Below are 20002 nucleotides of genomic sequence, written 5' to 3'. Positions count from 1 at the left end.
CAGTTTATGCTGTTTCTCAAGATCTTAGAATAGTGGTCTTATACAGTATTTGTCCTTTTGCAGCTGGCCACTTTCACTCAGCATAATGCCTTCCAGGTTCCTCCATGTTATGAAATGTTTCACAGATTCCTCATTGTTCTTTATCAATGCGTAGTATTCCATTGTGTGAATATACCATAATTTATCCATTCACCCGTTGATGGATGCCTTGGTTGCTTCCATCTTTTTGCTTTTGTAAACAGTGCTGCAGTAAGCATGGGTGTGCATATATTTGTTCATGTAAAGGGTCTTATTTCTCTAGGATATATTCCAGGGAGTGGGGTTGCTAGGTCATACGGTAGTTCTATTTCTAGCTTTTTAAGGAAATACCAAATCGATTTCCAAAGTGGTTGTACCATTTTACATCCCCACCAGCAGTCTTTCCACATCCTCTCCAACATTTATTATTTTGTGTTTTTTGGATTAATGCCAGCCTTGTTGGAGTGAGATGGAAACTTATTGTAGTTTTAATTTGCATTTCTCTAAAGGCTAACGATCCAGAGCATTTCCTCATGTATCTGTTAGCCGCCTGAATGTCTTCTTTAGTGAAGTGCCTGTTCATATCCTTTGCCCATTTTTTAATTGGGTTGTCTTTTTGTAGATGAGGTTTAGCAGTATCATGTAGATTTTAGAGATCAGGCGCTGATCAGAAATGTCATAGCTAAGAACTTTTTCCCAGTTTGTAGGTAGTCTTTTTACTCTTTTCCTGAACTCTTTGGATGAGCATAGGCGTTAGATTAGTAGGAGCTCCCATTGTTAGTAATGTTTTATATTCTGTTTAAGCTGTGTATTAGAGCTCATAGCATAGTCCCTATTTTTTCTTCCATGATCTTTATCATTGTGGATTTTATAGTTAGGTCTTTGATCCATTTTCGGTTAGTTTTTGTGCATGGCATGAGGTATGGGTCTTGCTGCAGTTTTTTTCAGATGGATATCCAGTTATGCCAGCACCATTTGTTAAAAAGACTGTCTTTTCCTGTAGGTTGTCTCTTTACTCGTTTGGGGAAGTCTTTGGATGAGCATAGGTGTTTGATTTTTAGAAGCTCCCAGTTATCTAGTTTCTCCTCAGGTGTTTGTGCATTGTTAGTAATGTTTTGTATACTGCTATGCCATGTATTAGGTCTTCTAGCATTGTCCCTGTTTTTTGTTCCATGATCATTATCATTTTAGATGTTATATTTAGGTCTTTGATCCATTTTGAGTTCGTTTTTGTGCATGGTGTGAGGTGTGGGTCATGGATCATTTCTTTGCAGATGGATATCCAGTTATGCCAGCACCATTTGTTAAAAAGACTGTCTTTTCCCCATTTAACTGTTTTGGGGCCTGTGTCAAATATCAACTGTTAATATGTGGATGGATTTATGTCTGGATTCTCAATTCTGTTCCATTGATCTATGTGTCTGTTGTACCAGTACCAGCCTACTGTGGTGGTATAATAGGTTCTAAAATCAGGTAGTGTGAGGCTTCCCACTTTGTTCTTTTTTTGGTAATGCTTTGCTTATCGGGGACCTCTTCACTTTTCGTGTAAAGTTGGTGATTTGTTTCTCCATCTCATTAAAAAGATGTCACTGGTATTGGGATCAAGAATGTATTGAATTTGTAGACTGCTTTGGGTATAACAGACTTGTTTACAATATTTACTGTTCCTGTCCCCAAGCAAGGTATGTTTTTCCACTTAAGCTGGTCTCTCTTGGTTTCTTGCATTAGTGTCTTAGAGTTTTCTTTGTATAGGTTTTTTATGTCTGGTTAGATTATTCCTAAGTATTTTACCTTCTTGGGGGCTATCGTAAATGGTACTGATTTGGTGATTTCCTCTTGGATGTTGTCTCTGTTGGCCTAGAGGAATCCAACTGATATTTGTATGTTTATCTTGTATTCTGGTATTTTGCCGAAATCTTCTATTGGTTCTAGTAGTTTTCTTGAGGATTCTTTAGGGTTTTCTGTATATAAGATCTAATAATCTGCAAGTAGAGATACTTCTACTTCTTCCTTACCAATTTAGATGCCTTTTATCTCTTTTTGTAGCCTAATTACTCTGGCTAGGACCTCCAGCCCAGTGTTGAATAAGAGTGGTGATACAGGGCATCCTTGTGTGGTTCCCGTTCTCAAGGTGAATGCTTTCAGACTCTCTCCATTTAGGATGATGTTGGCTGTTGGGTTTGTTATAAATGCCCTTTATTATGTTGACGAATTTTTCTTCTGTTCCTGTTTTGCTTAGAGTTTTTATCATGAATGGGCATTGGACTTTGTCAAATGCCGTTTCTGCATCAATTGATATACTTGGAAATGGAATAGAAAGATACTAGTAATTGTTTTAAAGAGATTCCACCAAGTTATGCTCAGATTAGAGAGAGAACAGTTAATTCGTGTCTTCACCAACTAGCACTTCATATCGTCAGACTGCAAATATAGTAGGGGCCCTGGTGGCGTAGTGGTTAAGCACTTGGCTGCTAACCAAAGATCGGTAGTTCAAATCCACCAGTCACTCCTTGGAAACCCTATGGGGTAGTACTCTTTCCTACAAACTCACTCCGAGTTGGATTTGGCTTGATGGCAGTGGGTATGTTAAGTATACTTACTGTGGGTTTCTGTTTTTATTACTAAGTTGGAGTACTTGTTTATTAGATTATTCCAAATCTGCATCTTTAACAGCATACAACTTATCTTGTCTGCAAAGGTGTTAGGAGCCTGCAGGTACTTATACATGTTGTTGTTGTTGTTAGGGGTGGCTGAGTCTGTTCCAACTCATAGCAACACTGTGAACAACAGAACGAAACACTGCTTAGTCCTGTACCAGCCTTACAATCATTGTTATGCTAGAGCCCATTGTTGCAGCCGCTGTGTCCGTCCATCTCATTGAGGGCCTTCATGTTTTCTGTTAATCCTCTACATTACCAAGCACAATGTCCTTTACCAGAGACTGACCCCTCCTAGTAACGTACAAAGTATATGAGACGTAGCCTCACCTTCCTAGCTTCTATGGCACATTCTGGTTGTACTTGTTCCAAGACAGATTTTTTTGTTCTTTTGGCAGCCCATGATATATTCAGTATTCTTTCCCAGCACCATAACTCAAAGGTGTTATGTTTTCTTTGGCCTTACTCATCATGCAGCTTTTGCATGCACATGAGGTGATCGCAGACACCATGGCTTCGGTCAGGCACACCTTAGTCTTCAAGATGACGTCTTTGCTTTTCAACACTTTAAAATGGTCTTTTGCAGCAGGTTTGCCTAATGCAAATACCAAAGGCCATGGTCTTTGATCTTCATCAGTGCTTCAAGTCTTCTTCACTTCAGAAAGCAAGGTTGTGTTATTTGCATATCATGGGTTGTTAATGAATCTTTCTTAAGTTCTGATGCCCCTTTCTTCTTCATGTGGTCCAACATCTTGGGTTAGTTGTTCAGCATACAGATTGATCAGGTATAGTAAAAGGATACAACCTGACGCACACCTTTTCTGACTTTAAAGCATGCAGGTACCCCTTGTGTTCAAACAACTGCCTCTTAATCTATGTGCAGGCTCCTCACGTTCTCTTTTGAATCCTACTTGAATTTCTAGCATTTTTCTGTCCATATACTTCCATAGCCACCTTTGAATGATCTTCAGCAAGTTTTTATTTACATGTGATATTAATGATATTGTTCGATAATTTCTGAATTTGGTTGGATCAGTTTTCTTGGGCATAGGCATAAGGAGGAATCTCTTCCTGTCAGTTGGCCAGGTAGTTGGTGTCCAAATTTCTTGGCATAGATGAGTGAGCACTTCCAGTTCTCTGTCCATTTGTTGAAACATCTCAATTGATATTCCATCAATTCCTGGCGCCTTTTTTTCCCGCCAATGTCTTCAGTGCAGCTTGGACCTCTTCCTTCAGTAGCATCAGTTCCTGATCATATGGTACTTCCTGGAATGTTGAATGTCAACCAGTTCTTTTTGGTATAGTCACTCAGTATATCCCTTCCATTTCTTTTGATGGTTCTTGGCGTTGTTTAATATTTTCGCTGTAGAGTCCTTAAGTACTGCAACTCAAGGTTTGAATTTTCTCTTCAGTTCTTTCACCTTTAGAAGTGATGGTTTTGGTTTTCTAACTGCAGGTCTTTGCATGTGTAGTCATAGTATTTTGTCTTTTTGAGCTGCCCTTTGAAATCTTCCGTTCATTCAATTGTTTCTTCCATTTGCTTTAGCTACTTGATGTTCAGGAGCAAGATACACAATCTCTTCTGACATCCACTTTGGTCTTTTCATCCTTTTATTTTTAATGACCTCTTGCTTCATGTATGATGTCATTCCACAGCTCTTCTGGTGTTTGGTCATTAGTGATCAACGCATCAAATTTCTTCTTGAGTTGCTCGCTAAGTTCACGTGGGATATACTTAAGATCGTACTTTGGCTCATGTGGACTTGTCCTGATTTTCTTCAGCTTCACTTTGAACTTGCTTATGAGCAGTTGATAACCTGGTCTGCAGTTGGCCACCGGCATAGTTGTGACTGATGATGCTGAGCTTTTCCATCATCTCCTTCAACATGTATAGTTTATTTGATTCCTTCGTGTTCCATCTCTCAAGGCTCATGTGTATAGTCACCTCTTACATTGTTGAAAAAACGTATTTGCAATAAAGAAGTCATTCATTGGTCTTGCAAATTTCTATCATGTGATCTCCAGCATCCTTTCTATCACCAAGGCCATATTTTCCAACTGATGATGATTCTTTGTTTCCAACCCTATAAGGCAGAGTAGAACTGCCCTATAGGGTTTCCAAGGAGCAGCTGGTGGATTTGAACTGCTTACCCTTTGCTTAGCAGCCCAACGCTTAACCATTAAGCCCACCAGGGTTTCCTTTGCATTCCAATCACTAGTAATTATCACTGCATCCTGAGTGCATGCTCGATCAATTTCAGACTGCAGAAGTTGGTAAAAGTCTTGAATTTATCTTTGGCCTTAGTGGTTGGTGTAAATTTGAATAATAGTTGTATTAATTGGTCTTCCTTGTCAGAGTATGAATGTTATGCTATCATTGACATAGTTGTTTTTCAGGATAGATCTTGAAATGCTCTTTTTTGACGATGAATGCAACACCATGCCTCTTTAAGTTGTTGTTCCAAGCATTCAGAATGGCCAATACTAGTCCACTTCAGCTCATTAATACCTATGATATTGATGTTTATGTGTTGCATTTCATTTTTGATGATTTCCAGTTTTCCTAGGTTCATACTTTGTACAAGTTCTGATTATTAATGGATGTTTACAGCTCTTTCTTCTCATTTTGAGATGAAGCAGATGACGGTCCCAAAAGCTTTACTCCATCCATGTCATTAAGGTTAGCTCTACTTTGAGGAGGCAGGTCTTCCCCCATCATCTTTTGAGTGCCTTTGAACCTGAGGGGCTCATTTTCCAGCACTGTAGCAGACAGTTTTTCCCTGCTATTCATAAGGTTTTTACTGGCTACTTCTTTTCAAAAGTAAACTACCAAGTCCTTCTTCTTAGTCTGCCCTATTCTGGAAGCTTTGTTGAAACCTGTCTAGCATGGGTGACCCTGCTAGTATTTGAATACTGGTAGTATAGCTTCAAGCATCATAGCAGCATGCAGGGCCCCACAATAGGACAAACTGACAGGTGTTTGGGGGCTTTATCAATTCGTTTTATATACTATTCTAAACCCTTTTTTGTCATTTCGACAATGTTCACAGCATCTTCACCAGGACAAGATTCTATTTCAGCCACTTTCTTTGCTCATCTATAAGAAACAAGTCCTTATGCATTAAAGTTTTATCATGAGAGTGCAACAATTCAGTCACATCTTCAGGCTCCACTTCTAATTCTCGTTCTCTTGCTATTTCCACCACATCTGCAATTACTCCCTCCTGTCTTGAACCCCTCAAGTCATCCATGAGGATTGGAATCACCTTCTTCAGGCTCTTGTTAATGTTGATATTTTGACCTCATCCCATGAATCATGAATGTTCTTAATGGCATCTAGAATGGTGAATTTTTTCCAGAAGGTTTTCAATTTAATTTGCCCAGATCCATCTTAGAAATGACTGTCTATGGCAACTATAGCCTTATTAAATGTATTTCTTAAATAATAAGGCTTGAGAGTCAAAATTACTCCTTGATTTATAGGTTCAGAATGAATTGCGTTAGAAGGCCTGAAAACAACAGTAATCTCTTTGTACAACTCCATCATAGCTCTTAGGTGACCAGATGCATTGTCAATGAGCAGTAATACTTTGAAAGGAATCTTTTTTTCAGACCAGTAGGTCTCAACAGCAGGCTTAAAACATTCAGTAAACCATGGTGTAAACAGTGTGCTGTCAACCAGGGTTTGCTGTTGCATTTATAGAGCACCAGAAGAGTAGATTTAGCATAATTATTAAGGGCCCTAGGATTTTCAGAATGGTAAATTAGCTTTGGCTTCAACTTAAAGTTAAGAGCTGCATCAGCCCCTAATGAGAAAGTCAGCCTGTCCTTTGAAGCATTGAAGCCAGGCATTGACTTCTCCTTTCTAGCTCAAAAGTCCTACATGGTGTCTGCTTCCAGTATAAGGCTGTTTTGTCTGCACTGAAAATCTCTTGTTTAATGTAGCCACTTTCATCGGTTACCTTAGCTAGATCTTTCGGATAGCTTTCTGTAGCTTCTAAATGAGGATGTGCTTCTTCACCTTCCACTGTTATGATATGGAGACAGCTTCTTTCCTTAAACCTTATGAACTAAACTCTGCTAGCTAAAACTTCTTTTCCTTTGCCCTCCTGAGCCTTATCTAGGCATGTGAAATGCCTTCCTCCCTAAGCTTAATCATTTCTGGCTTTTGGTTTAAAGTGGGAGACCTGCAACTCTTCATTTCTCTTGATCATGTAGGGTTATTAATTGACCTAATATCAGTATTGCTGTATCTCAGGGAATAGGGAGGCCTGAGGAAAGGGAGAAAAATGGGGAAGTGGCCAGTTGGTAGAGCTGTGAGAACACACACATTCATCAATTAAGTTCACAGTATTATATGAGCATAGTTTATTTCGCCATGAAACAAAGTAATAACATCAAAAATCACTGATCACAGATCACCGCAACAGATACAGAAATAATGGAAAAGTTTGAAATATTGGGAGAATTACCACAATCTGACACAGACTTGAAGTTGGAAAAATGGTGTGGATAGACTTACTTGACACAGGGTTGGCACAAACGTTTGATTTGTAAATAACACAATCTTTATGATGTGCAATAAACCGGGGTTTGTCTGTGGGCTTGAAACCGAAAAAGAGAAGAAAAATACTTTTTCTTTCTTCGCAGATTGGCTCATTTGGTGTAGTCCTTCCATGCTTACTTTGGCCATTTGTAACTCTTCCTTATTATTTACTTCCTGCTTATGTAGATCTAGAAGGTTAACCAAAATTGAAAGCATCAGGATTTCTCAGTTCTTTTCTGACTTACACTGTTGGCCATCTAGGTGCCTATAAAAATGTGGAAGCTTTTCGAAGCCCTATTCCCCAAAGTGTCCCATGCTCTAGATTTTTTCCAAAGCCTAAGAAACAGAAAAGTATGAACCATTCACTGGAAAAAGAAAAAACAAATTGTCCCAGAGGAAGCTCAGACATTGAACATACTAGATGTCTTAGTTACCTAGTGCTGCCCTAACAGATGAACCATAAGTGGGTTGCTTTAAAGAATGGAAATTTATTTTCCTACAGTTCTGGAGTTTAAAAGTCCAAATCACAGTCTCAGGCATGTCATTTCTTTTTGTGAGCCTCTCAGTTTCTAGTACCTGTCAGCAATCCTTGGCTTTTTTGGTGTTCCTTCCCCCTTTTATCTTTCCCTGTGTGTGTCTCTGTGTATATTCTGGCATTTCTATAACTCAGAAGTGATTATTTTAGGACTGTCTTACATTGGTATGCCCTCATTAAAATAACAGAAGAAACCCCTATTTCCAAACAAGATCACATCATACTGCTTGTGTTCACATAGTTCATTTCCATTTTTTCCAATTTTTAAAAAAACTTATTTTTTTTTTTTGCTGTACTTTAGATGAAGGTTTACAGAGCACACAAGTTTCTCCTTAAACAATTAAGATACATATTGTTTTGGGATGTTGGTAGCCAACTCCACAGCATGTCAGCACTATCCCCGTTACCAGCTTTCCTGTCCCCTCTTGCCTTTTCGTCCTCTCCCCTGGGCTGGTGTGCCCATCCATTTAGTCTTGTTTTGTTTTATGGGCCTCTTACTGGAATAAGGTTTTTGCCTCTCACTGGTCAAGAATGAGCAGGTAAGGCATATACTTTTCCATACGAGCAAAGCTTTACTGAAGAGGCTTGCAGGCGGAGACGAGGAGGGCCTAGAGCAACACATACCCTAATCTCAGAAAACAAAAGATGGGCCTGAGTTTTTAAAAGTTCTTGGACGGGAAAAGATTCATGTTTATTCATAGGCACAGGCAGGGATATGTTAACTAAGGTGCGCTCACAGCAGCTTTCCAAGATGGTTCCTGTCCTGGAGTCCTCTGGGATTCATAGCAAGACATGTAACGCAGTATCGCATCTGCGCAGTCTCTTGCCACCCGGGTTCAATTCCCCAGATGGGGCTGTAGCCCCTCACTGCCCCTGGTTGAAAATCACATAGCAGTCAAAGGTGGATGTTCTGCACATGTGCCTGGGCCTGTTTTTCTCCAACTGTTTTTGAAAGGCAAGAAGCTTATGGGCTATTTTTAGATACCCTACCACACTGTTCTGGAGAATGGCTTTCTTTCTGTGCCCTGGCCCATTTCGTGTTACTTTGTCTGCAGATTTGGGGGCCACTCTGTTCCCTGTCTTACTAAGTGTCTAGGTTCTACACTCAATCCCCTATTACCTCCCAGATAAAAAAATAACCCAGTGCGGTAGTCTGTTTCTCTCTAACTTGTTTCTCTTCTAACCACAGCAGTCTCTTCGCTGTTCCTCAAACAGGCACCCTCCAATCTCAGGGCCTTTGCTCCCTGTCAGGTCTGTCTAGTCTTTGGCTGAAAGGTGAAACTCAGGGTTGACTTCATTACAGGGCTAAAAGTGTGTCCGGGGGCCATACTCATGGGGTTTTTTCAGTGTCTGTCAGGGCAGTAAGTCTGGCCTTTTTTTTTTTATTTTATTGTGAGTTAAATTTTGTTTAACATTTTTCTCAAGCTCTGTCTGGGACCCTCTAGTATAATATCTGTCAGGGCAGTTGGGCCCCTACTCTGGTGTATGCTGTGGTAGTTGTAGTTCATTAGTCTTTTGGACTAATATTTCCTTTGTGTCTGAGTTTCTTCTTTGTCCCTTGCTCCAGACAAGGTGAGACCATCACGGTATCTTAGATCACTACTCACAGGCTTTTAGGTCACCAGATGATACTCATCAAAGTAGAATGTAGAATGTTTTCTTTATAAACTATGTTTATATTTGAGCTAGGTGTTCCCTGAGGCCGTGGTCCCCACAGCCCTAAGCCCAGGAAATTGGTTCTCAGGGAGTTTGGATGTATCAGTCGAGCTTTGTGACCTTGCCTTGTACAGTTTGTTCTGCTTCCCCAGTATTGTGTACTCTCTTACCCTTCGTCAAAGTTACCACTTATCTATTCTTTTCAGTGTTTTCCCTCCTACTACTTCCCTCCCTCATAACCATCAAAGATTGTTCCTTTTTTTGTGTATAAACCTTTTCATGGGTTTTTATCGTAGTGGTCTCAGAAATGTTTCGTGACTGATTTATTTCACTCAGTGTAATGCCCTCCAGATTCATCCATGTTATGAGCTGCGTCACAGATTCATTGTTCTATAACGTTGCATAATACGCCATTGTATGTATGTGCCATATTTTGTTTTTCCATTCTTATGTTGATGGGCATCTAGATTGTTTCCGTCTTTTTGCTATTGTGAACAATACTTCAATGAACATGGCTGTGTATGTCTTTTTGTGTGATGGCTCTTATTTCTCTAGGATATATTCCTAGGAGTGGAATGGCTGGATCATACGGTATTTCTATTTCTGCCTTTTTAAGGAAGCACCATATTGTTTTCCAAAGTGGTTGTATCATTTTGCATCCCAACCAGGAGTACATGAGTTCCAGTCTCCCTGCAGCCTCTCTGGTGTTTGTTATTTTCTGTTTTTTTGATTTGTGCCAATAATGCTGGGGCGAGATGGATCTCATTGTAGTTTAATTTGCATTTCTCTTAATTATCCGGAGTTCTAATAAAAGTTGATTTTGAGTATTTTTGAAAGTTTTTTGTTGTTTCTGTGGAGGAACAGGTACTTGGAGTTCCCTACTCAGTCATTTTCATGATGTCATCCTGTGGCCAACAAGTTTTTGATATCCCAAGTAAATATATTAGCTTACATTTTAAAACAATGAACAAAAGTAATGACAGACTCATAGTGTGGTTATTTAGGGAATTGAGAGAAAAAGAGAGCCGGTAAGATCCTGTGGAATACCCACTGTAGTACTAAGTTTTATCAAGGCTTAAAAGCATTGTGTGTGTGTATAATTTTTTTTTTTTTTTTAACCCTGGCTAGTGATACAGAGGCATTTGAAAGGAAGAGTAGGATTTGAGAAATAAGAGGTAAATTACTTAAGGTCTAACAAGTTGTATACAAATTATAATCAGAGGTTTGACAGAGTATCTGGAGCATACCAGGTAACTGATAAATGTAATATGACCCTAAACAACATTTGTGAAGAGTGTTTGTTTTAGGGGACAGATGCATCTTTGTTTTAATAATACTTAATTGTGTTTTCAGTGAAAGTTGACACAGTATTTATGTTACTATTCAACAGTCTCTGCAAAAGTTAATCAATGAAATTGGTTACATTTTCACAGTGTGTGAACATTTTCATTATTTCTGTTCTTGTTCTGTTTCCTTCAGTCTGTTTCCCTGCCCCTTACATTCTCATCTTGTTTTGAAGTAATTGTTGTCTGTTTGGTTTCATATAGGTGATTTTTTGAAGAAGCACACTACTTAGGGGTGACAGTTACTGTTTTTTCAGCCAGTTGTTATTTAGCTACAAGGTGACCTCAGGGGTTAGTTTTGATTTAAGATTTGAAGAGTATCTCAGGGGAGTCCTCCCATTTCAACCAGCCTAGTAAATTGGGATTTAAAAAAAATTTGAGGTTCTGTTCCATATTTTTCTCCAATTCTGTCAGGGTCTATCTATGGTGGACCTAATTAGAACAGTTGATAGTGGTAGCTGGGCTCTATGAGTTCCTCTAGTGTCAGGGTAGATGAGGCTGTGGTTTATGTAGACTGTTTGTCCAGTAGACTAGTCTCTTCTTTGAGTCTTTGATTTCCTTCTTTCTCTTTTACTCCCAGTGAGTAGAAACCATTAGTTATATCTTGGATGGCCATTTCCAAGCTTTTAAGACCCCAAACACTACTCATGAAACTAGGATGCACAACATGAACTTTGTGAACTATATTATGACAGCTGACTGAGAGATGTCCTTTGATTCTATGGTCCTTACCCTTCAAACCCAGAAATCATACCACGCAAGGTGTTTGGTCATGCCTAAGAAATGTCTGTAACTGTACCGCATATGTTCTTGATTTTATATGTATAAATATATATGCATAAGTCACAAATACATATATATGTATGTGAATACACCTATATATAAACACGATGTATATCTATACACATGTATACCTACATATTTATATATATACCCACACACATGATTTTGGTTGTTTTGCTGTTTCAAAATTATGTATGCCATAGCAATTGCCAGCACATTTTTTTCTCTTGTGTACTTTTTAGTGACGTAGTTTACCTTCACCCACATGTGCCGTTCCATTTCTCATCACCAAAAATAATGTGTGTACTACCTAGAGAGTAAATCCTACCTCTCTGTCCCCCATATCCCTGGTAATTCTAATGAACATTAGTGTTGGTGTATCTGCTCATTCATGTTATTTGGGACAGATGCGTCTTAATCTGAATCATGGACACATAATCTTTTGGATCATAGTGCTCTTTTCTCCCTGGAAGGTGCAGAATTAATTCAGAAATCATGTATGGGCCTTTCGGAGGGCCAGGAATACTAAGTGTAATAGTAACAAGCAATATTATCTGAGAACACAATTATCTTCCTGTATATGCCTGGCACAGTGTGCCTTTCTTCACCCAGCCCTGCTCCCTACCCACTCTGGCAAATCTCTGACCCAACAGGACTATGCAACCAGTGGTTGGAACCTGAATGTGATGCCTGTGCTGGAGCAGTCTGTCCTCTGTCACATCAATGCAGATATCTCAGGCATGAAGGTGCCCTGGCTTTATGTGGGCATGGTGTTCTCAGCATTTTGTTGGCATATTGAGGATCACTGGAGTTACTCCATTAACTACCTTCACTGGTGAGCAGGGTCTCAATGGCTGGTATGGGTGTCAAAGTGCTCCACACATGCAAGAATGTGACTATAGAGTTTATATGCATCTTCCTCTCTACCTGAGCAGGGGTGAGCCGAAGACCTGGTATGGGGTCCCTTCACTGGCAGCAGAACATTTGGAGGAGGTGATGAAGAGGCTGACCCCTGAACTGTTTGATAGCCAGCCTGACCTCCTGCACCAGCTTGTCACGCTCATGAATCCCAACACTCTTATGTCCCATGGTGTGCCAGTGAGTAACTGGAAATGAGGCAGGGGGCAAAAGGGGTTTAGGAAGAACTTAGTTTTGGAAGAAATAAATTTGTGTGGTGACTGGGTTTAACATCACACGTTCTCTTTCCGTTTCCATACTGTTACCAAGTTAACATTCTGTTCATACCACTAGGATATTTTTAAGAGGTAGAGAAAGGAGAGATCAGGGTATTAGTTACCAACATAAAAATAAAAATTGGCTTCCATTTCATTGATTTCACCTCTAATTTTTATAAAAATCTTTTCTTTTTTACTTTGGATTTAATTTATTCTTTTTTGAGTTTGTTAACATGGACTCTTAAGTTACTGAACTTAGATATGCTTTTAGTGCTGTAAATTTCTTCTAAGCACTGCTTTCATGCATCTCACAAATTTTGTTAAGTTGTATTTTCAAATTCGTTTAGTACGAAAACTTTTATTTCTCTTAAGACTTCTTTTTTTATGTATGTGTTATTTAGAAGTATGTTGCTTAACCTCCGAATATTTAAAAACTTTACAGCTATATTTCTATTATAGATTTCTAGTTTAGTTCCATTGTGGTCTGAGAACATACTTTATATGGCTTCTCTTTTTTAAAGTCAGTTAAGGTAAGTTTTATAGCCCTGAATGTGGCGTCTTTTGGAGAATGTTCCGTGTGAGTTTGAGAAAAATGTGTGTTCTGCTGTTGTTTGATGAAATAGCCTTTCAGTCAGTTTCATCCAGTTACTTGATGATGCTGTTCACTTTAGTTAGATCCTTATTGGTTTTCTGTCTCTGGATCTGTCCATTACTGGTAGAGAGGCATTGAAGACTTCAGTTGTAATAGTTAATTGGTTTATTTCTCCTTGCAGGTCTACATTTCCTCATGTATTTTAACACTTTAGTAGTTAAGCTTATATACATTAAAGATTGTTATATCTTCTTGATGAATTGACCCTTTAATCATTATATAATATTCTTTTTTATTCCTGATAATTTTCCTTGCTTCGAAGTCTCCTTTGTCTGAAATTAATGTTTAAAACAAAAACCAAACCTGTTGCCTTTGTGTTGGTTCTGAGTAGAACTGCCCCATGGGATTTTCAAGGATCGACAGGTAGATTCAAATTGCTGACCTTTTGGTTAGCAGCTGTAGTTCTTAACCAGTGTGTAATACAGTTACTCCAAATTTCTTTGATTAGTGTTAGTATCCCTTTACTTTTAACCTGTGTCTTTATGTGAAATTCTTCCAGACTTATAAACAACATGTACCTGTGTCTTGATTTTTTTAATCTACTGTGAATAGTCTATGTTAAATGGTATGTATAAACCGTTCACACTAAAAGTGATTACTGATGTATTTAAATTAGTATCTGCCATAATTGTAACTCTTCTATTTGTTCTATTCTTTTTTTCTTCTGCCTCCTCTTTTATTGTCTTCTCTGGTTTTAATTAGTTTTTGTGATTCTGTTTTCTCTCCTCCTTAGAATACGAATTACATGTCTATTAAAATTTTTATTAGTTGTATGTACATTGCAACCCTCGTGGCGCAGTGTTAAGTGTTAGGTTGCTAACCAAAGTCAGCAGTTCAAATCTACCAGCAGTTCTTTGGAAATCCTATGGGGAAGTTCTGCTCTGTCCCATAGGGTCACTATGTACACTTACAACTAATCTAAGCTTATTTTCAAATAACGCTATACAACTTCATGGTTAGTTCAGGTACCTTATAACAGAGTATTTCTAATACCTCTTTTACACCTGTTATGATGTTGTTTTTGTGTGTTGTCGAGTCAATTCCAACTCCTAGTGACCCCATGTGACTGTGTAGATCTGCCTCATAGGCTGCAGTCTTTATGGGAGCAAATGACCAGGTATTTTCTCTGTGGAGCTGCTGGTGGCTTCAAACCACCGATGTTTTTGTTAGCAGCTGAATGCTTAGCCATTTCAACACCAGAGCCAGAATCTATAGTTACCTGGTATATTGTTGCTATTTTTATTTTAAACAGTTATCTCTTGGATCAGTTAAGAATAAGATAATGAAAACAGTTGATGTTAACCTTCATGTATTCTTCTGCTAATGGTTTTCCTTTCTACATTTCTGACTTATATAATTCTCCTTGTCTCTGAAGAAAATCTTTTAATATTTTTTTGCAAGTCAGATCTAAAAAATTAGTTGCCGTTGAGTTGATTTGATTCATGACAACCCCATCAGTGTCAGAGTAGAAGTTCCATAGGGCTTCAGTAGCTTTTTATTTGCTAGGTAAATCACTAGACGTTTTTTCTGAGGCAATTCTGGATTGGCATGAACCTCCATTTCTGTTAGTGGCTGAGCAAGTTTGCACTACCGAGGGTCTCCAAGGCAGGTCTAAAAACCAAAACCAATTCCCACTGAGTCAATTTTGACTCATAGTGACCCTGTCGGACAGAGTTGAACTGGCCCATGGAGTTTCCAGGGCTGGAAGAGGAAGAGACTGCCACATCTTTCATGGAGCAGCTGGTGGGTTGGCAGCCAGGCATTTTAACCATTGCACCACCAGGGCTTCCTACCAAAACCAGACCCATTGCTGTTGAGTTGGTTTTACTCCTACTTACCCGACAAGACAGAGCAGAATTGCCCCATAGGGTTTCCAAGGAGCACCTGGCAGATTCAAACTGTCAACCTTTTGTTGAGCAGCCAAAAGCTTAACTACACCACCACCAGGGGTTCTAGGCAGGTCTGGTAAGTGACAGGTTCACTTAACTTTGTGTTTCTCAAAGAAGTCTTCCTCTTTCATTTTTGAAGTATAATTTTACTGGGTACAGAATTTTAGCTTTTTGTTTTTGTTTTTTTTTCCTTCAAGTTCTTTAAGTATTCAGTCTACTATCTGCTTGCTTGCATGGTTTCTGAAGAGATCGGATGCAATTCTTATCCTTGTTGCTTTATAGCTAAAGTGTTTATTCCTCTGGCTTCTTTCAAGATCTTGTTTTCTTATTTTTTGCAATTTGAATATGGTAATCTAAGGTGTAGATTTTTTGCTGTTTATCCTGCTTGATGTCCTCCACAATTGCTGGATCTGTGGTTTGATGTCTGTCAATAATTTTGGAAAATTCTCAGCCATTATTATTTTAAGTGTTTCTTCTTTTTTCTCTTCTTTCTCCTTTTTGTATTCCCATTACCTCTATGTTACACCTTTTGTTCTTGAATATTCTGCCTTTTTCAATCTTTTTGTCTTTTCAGTGTGGGCTGCTATGAGTTGGAATTGGCTCAACGGCACTGGGCTTGGTTTTTTTGTTTTGGTAGCTTCTACTGCCTATCTCCAAGCTTACTGATTTTTTATCTGCCATGTCCAATCCAATGTACCAATCAGGGACATTCTTCATTTCCATTACATTGTTTTTGATTTCTCACATTTTCATTTGGCTGTTTTTTAGATTACCCATCTATTCTTGATGTTGTCCTTGTTTTAGAGTCCTTAACATAGTAATCATAGTTACTTTAAATCCTGGTCTGATGATTCCCAATTCTCTACTGTATCAGAGTCTGGTTCTGATGCTAGGCTCTGTCTCTTCAGTCTGTGTTTTTTGCTTTTTAGCATGTGTTGTAATTTTTTGTTTGAAAGTTGGACATGATGTATCAGGTAAGAGGAACTGAGGTTATTCATTTGTAACGATCAGTAGTTGATGTGGCGATTAAGTGTCAGGAGGGGAGATGCTGTCTTGTTCTACGATTAAGTCTAAGTCTTTTAGGGAGTTTTTGTGACTGGGTTGTGACTTCCACAAGTGCTTCTTGGCCCCCAGCCACTCCCTGCCCCCCACCCTATATGAAACTAGAAGCAAGAGGGTTGGGCATTTCCTTTCCCTCATATCCAACCCAGAAGGGCTGTAGTTGGTTTTTCCCTTCTGTATTGAAAACTAGAATGGAGCTGGAGTTGGGAATTCTCCTCCCCCATATGGAAGGCTAGATGGGTTAGAGCTAGGTATTTCTCCTCCTATACGTCAACAGGGCTCTAATAAAACCCACATTGTCAAAGCTCTGGTAAAGCAGTTCCCCTTGAAGGCAAGCCGTTGTCAAGGATAGCAGAGCATTATTTAAGAAGTGTTACTTTTCCCCTCTCCCTGTGGAAGCATGGGGGGATTTTTCTTCTAAGTTTCACAGTAAAAACCTGGTGCACTTCTGGTGGTAAAACTCATAAAAGTGTAGAAGCCCCTTACAGCTGGAGCTCCAGGAATTTTTGTCTCTCACGGGCCTCTACCCTAAGTTACTAGCAATTAGTCATTTACCCTGTAAGTATTTCTACATGGTTCTAGGTCTGGGTCTGGGTCTAGGACTAGCAGCAGAAGTGGAGCATGGTGTTTTCTGTTGCTAGTGATTCAGTGTAACTGTTCCTTTCTTCAGCTTTGGGGACACTGGTTTGCTCTGTGCCTTTAATTCTCTGATGAATCTAAGAAGAGTTGTTGATTTTCAGAATTTTTTTTCTATGAGAATAAGTGCCTTACTTGCCAGACTGGAAATTGGAAGTCCATTGCTTGGCTTTTAAATTTTACATTTCTTTATTGGAAAAGTTAAACAGCTTTTTACATATTTATAGACTATTTGTATTTCTGTCTTGATTCAGCAATGTTTTTCTTTGTATTTTTCTCTGAATACCATCTTAACCTTTGCATTCTTGTTTCTTCTTTTACCACGTACATAAAGATACAGCCTATACTCTTTTCTACTCTTCCTGTACATTTAGAGCAAAATTCAGAGATACTCTAAAATCCACATCCCATATTATGCTCCACACACTCTTGTCTTTTTTCTTCTTTCAGGTTGTCCGTACAAACCAGTGTGCAGGAGAATTTGTTATCACTTTTCCCCGTGCTTACCACAGTGGCTTCAACCAAGGCTACAACTTTGCTGAGGCTGTCAACTTTTGCACTGCTGACTGGGTGAGTGTGGAATGCAGTGGGCAGGAAAGTAGAAAGGCATAAAGATTATTGGTCGGGGTCATTGTGGAGGAGCTAAGGCACTGTGGTCTTTAGATAGCCACATACAATCTTGAACCCATCTGCAGCTGCCTGCTGGACGCCAGTGTATTGAACACTACCGCCGGCTTCGGCGATACTGTGTCTTCTCCCATGAGGAACTCATCTGCAAGATGGCTGCCTTCCCAGAAAAGCTGGATCTGAATCTTGCAGTGGCTGTACATAAAGAGATGTTCATTATGGTTCAGGAGGAACGACGTCTACGAAAGGCCCTACTGGAGAAGGTGGGTGGGGGGAAGCAAGCCTTAGGAAATCAGTAAAGTAGATTGTGGTAGAGAGACATATCGACACTGAATAAGTGTTCTGTGCCTCAGTTCTAAGTCATGCATTTTAATACAGAAAACAGAAACCGTGTGTTTATATTTTTTCTTCTGATTTCTCCACAGCTATACTTACAAGGTTGAGTCCACAGCAGGGCTCATTTTTGGCTGAGGTGGGGTGTCCACAACCCTGCTCCTAGTCTTTACAGTATATGTGGGTTCAACATCCCCAGGGCATCACGGAGGCTGAGCGAGAAGCTTTTGAATTGCTCCCAGATGATGAACGCCAGTGCATCAAGTGCAAGACTACCTGCTTCCTATCAGCCCTGGCCTGCTATGACTGCCCAGATGGCCTTGTCTGCCTTTCCCACATCAATGATCTCTGCAAGTGCCCCAGTAGCCGGCAGTATTTGCGGTGAGCATGGAACCTACTTAGAGATAGTAAGGTAAAGAGGGTGACGTGGAAATGGGCCACATGTGCTCTTCTTTCTCTTCCTTTAGGTATCGCTACACCCTGGATGAGCTTCCTGCCATGCTGCATAAGCTAAAGGTTCGGGCTGAGTCCTTTGACACCTGGGCCAACAAAGTGCGAGCAGCCCTGGAGATGGAGGATGGGCAGAAGCGCAGTGAGTGATGAAAGGATAGAAGACTTCCTAAGCAAGCCATATTTATTTTTCTTTGGTACCTGCACTTCTTTTTCTTCCTTTTCATAACGCTTCCTACCTTACAACCATTACACTGTTTTTTAGGCTTTGAAGAGCTGAGGGCACTGGAATCTGAGGCCCATGAGAGGAGGTTTCCTAATAGTGAGCTGCTGCAGCAACTAAAGAACTGCCTGAACAAAGCAGAGGCTTGTGTTTCCCAAGTCCTAGGACTAGTCACTGGCCAGGAGGCTCGGTATGTTACAGGAGAGGACAGAAGAGGGTGACGGTGTGTGAAAAATGGTTAAGAAAAATGGATAAGCTATAAGTATTCACTTAGCAAAAATTACTGTGTTTATATGGCCATTTTGGAGACAAAGTTAAATAGTGAAAAAGTTGAACTGAACACTGGGCAAGTTTTACTGAGAGCGGCCTGGAAGACATGAACAAAAAAAAGATAATAAAATGAACTAGAAATCATTTAAAGTGGAAAATTTGAAACATAATATGAAGTTCAAACTTTGACCCTGAATGGCAGTGGGAATGAAAATGCAGTAGAAAAATTGTAGTCCTGCTCTACTTGTAAGCAAATCTCGAAAAAGTATTCAGCCATCAGAACTTATACAAAATTTACTATTGGCTGTGTAGGTGGGTAAAATTTGAGAGTTGAAAAAAACAACTTCAGTTTTTACCTGTTTTATTCATACCAAGTATCAATGATAATACATACATTTACTTTTTACAGAGAAAAATAGTTATTTACATACATAAAAAATTTTGGAAGTAGAAATAGCAGTAATTAATCACAGTGTCAAATAAAGGCTGTTAACATATTTTTTTAAAAATGTTTCAAAGATTTTTTAATTAAAAACGTAGTAATCGATTTTAAAAGAGTGGAGAAATGTTGGCAGTTAGTTTTAGTGTCAGAATAAGACCATCAAGGAAATAAAGTACAGGTACCATTTTCAATCAGTTTCTACCTGAGAATTTCAGGAATTCTTAGGGCAGATTTTGAGGAAAACATAAAGATTTTGAGCTAAAGAAGTACGAAGTTCATTATTTCATACCGATTTGGGGAATAAATTCGGACTTGATTTAAAGCAAAGAAATTAATAATAAAACTGTTAGAACAGTCCCATCAAGAAGTTATTTTCCAGAGCTATAATTAAGAACTTAAGAAGATTAGATGGTTTATTTGCTTGTGTCACCTAGATTTTCAGTGCCTACATCTAGTTTAATTCTCATGTTTTCTCTTCATTCTTGTCTCTGAGCCATGCTTTAGAAATACATCATTTCAAACATTCTTAAATATTCTACTTGTTTTCCGTACCCTGTGTTGTTAGGTTAAAGTTCTTTGTGACATGGGGAGTTAAAATTCTAGAAAAAATTCACTCTTCATAGACAACTCCTTTTCCAGGTTGTAAAGAAATGTAGTTTTTCCATCTTAATCCCATCATACCCATATCAAGTAGTTGTAGGCTTT

General features: G+C 39.1%; 1 protein-coding gene across 2 annotated transcripts in view; it reads left to right on the top strand.

Annotated features, from left to right (window-relative positions):
* LOC135229092 (lysine-specific demethylase 5C-like) overlaps positions 1-20002 on the top strand; it is a 78687-nt gene that overhangs the window by 52900 nt on the left and 5785 nt on the right. For both annotated transcript variants that reach the window (XM_064278891.1, XM_064278890.1), the window contains exons 12-18: positions 12192-12373; positions 12474-12636; positions 17403-17522; positions 17648-17842; positions 18112-18293; positions 18380-18504; positions 18628-18775. In XM_064278891.1, coding sequence (XP_064134961.1) covers positions 12192-12373; positions 12474-12636; positions 17403-17522; positions 17648-17842; positions 18112-18293; positions 18380-18504; positions 18628-18775 — 1115 coding nt within the window. The remainder of the gene's footprint in view (positions 1-12191; positions 12374-12473; positions 12637-17402; positions 17523-17647; positions 17843-18111; positions 18294-18379; positions 18505-18627; positions 18776-20002) is intronic.

Source organism: Loxodonta africana, chromosome Y (assembly GCF_030014295.1).
Source record: "Loxodonta africana isolate mLoxAfr1 chromosome Y, mLoxAfr1.hap2, whole genome shotgun sequence".
Taxonomy (NCBI): Eukaryota; Metazoa; Chordata; class Mammalia; order Proboscidea; family Elephantidae; genus Loxodonta; species Loxodonta africana.
The sequence above is the reverse complement of the archived record's forward strand: the minus strand, read 5'-3'. Positions and strand labels throughout refer to the sequence as shown.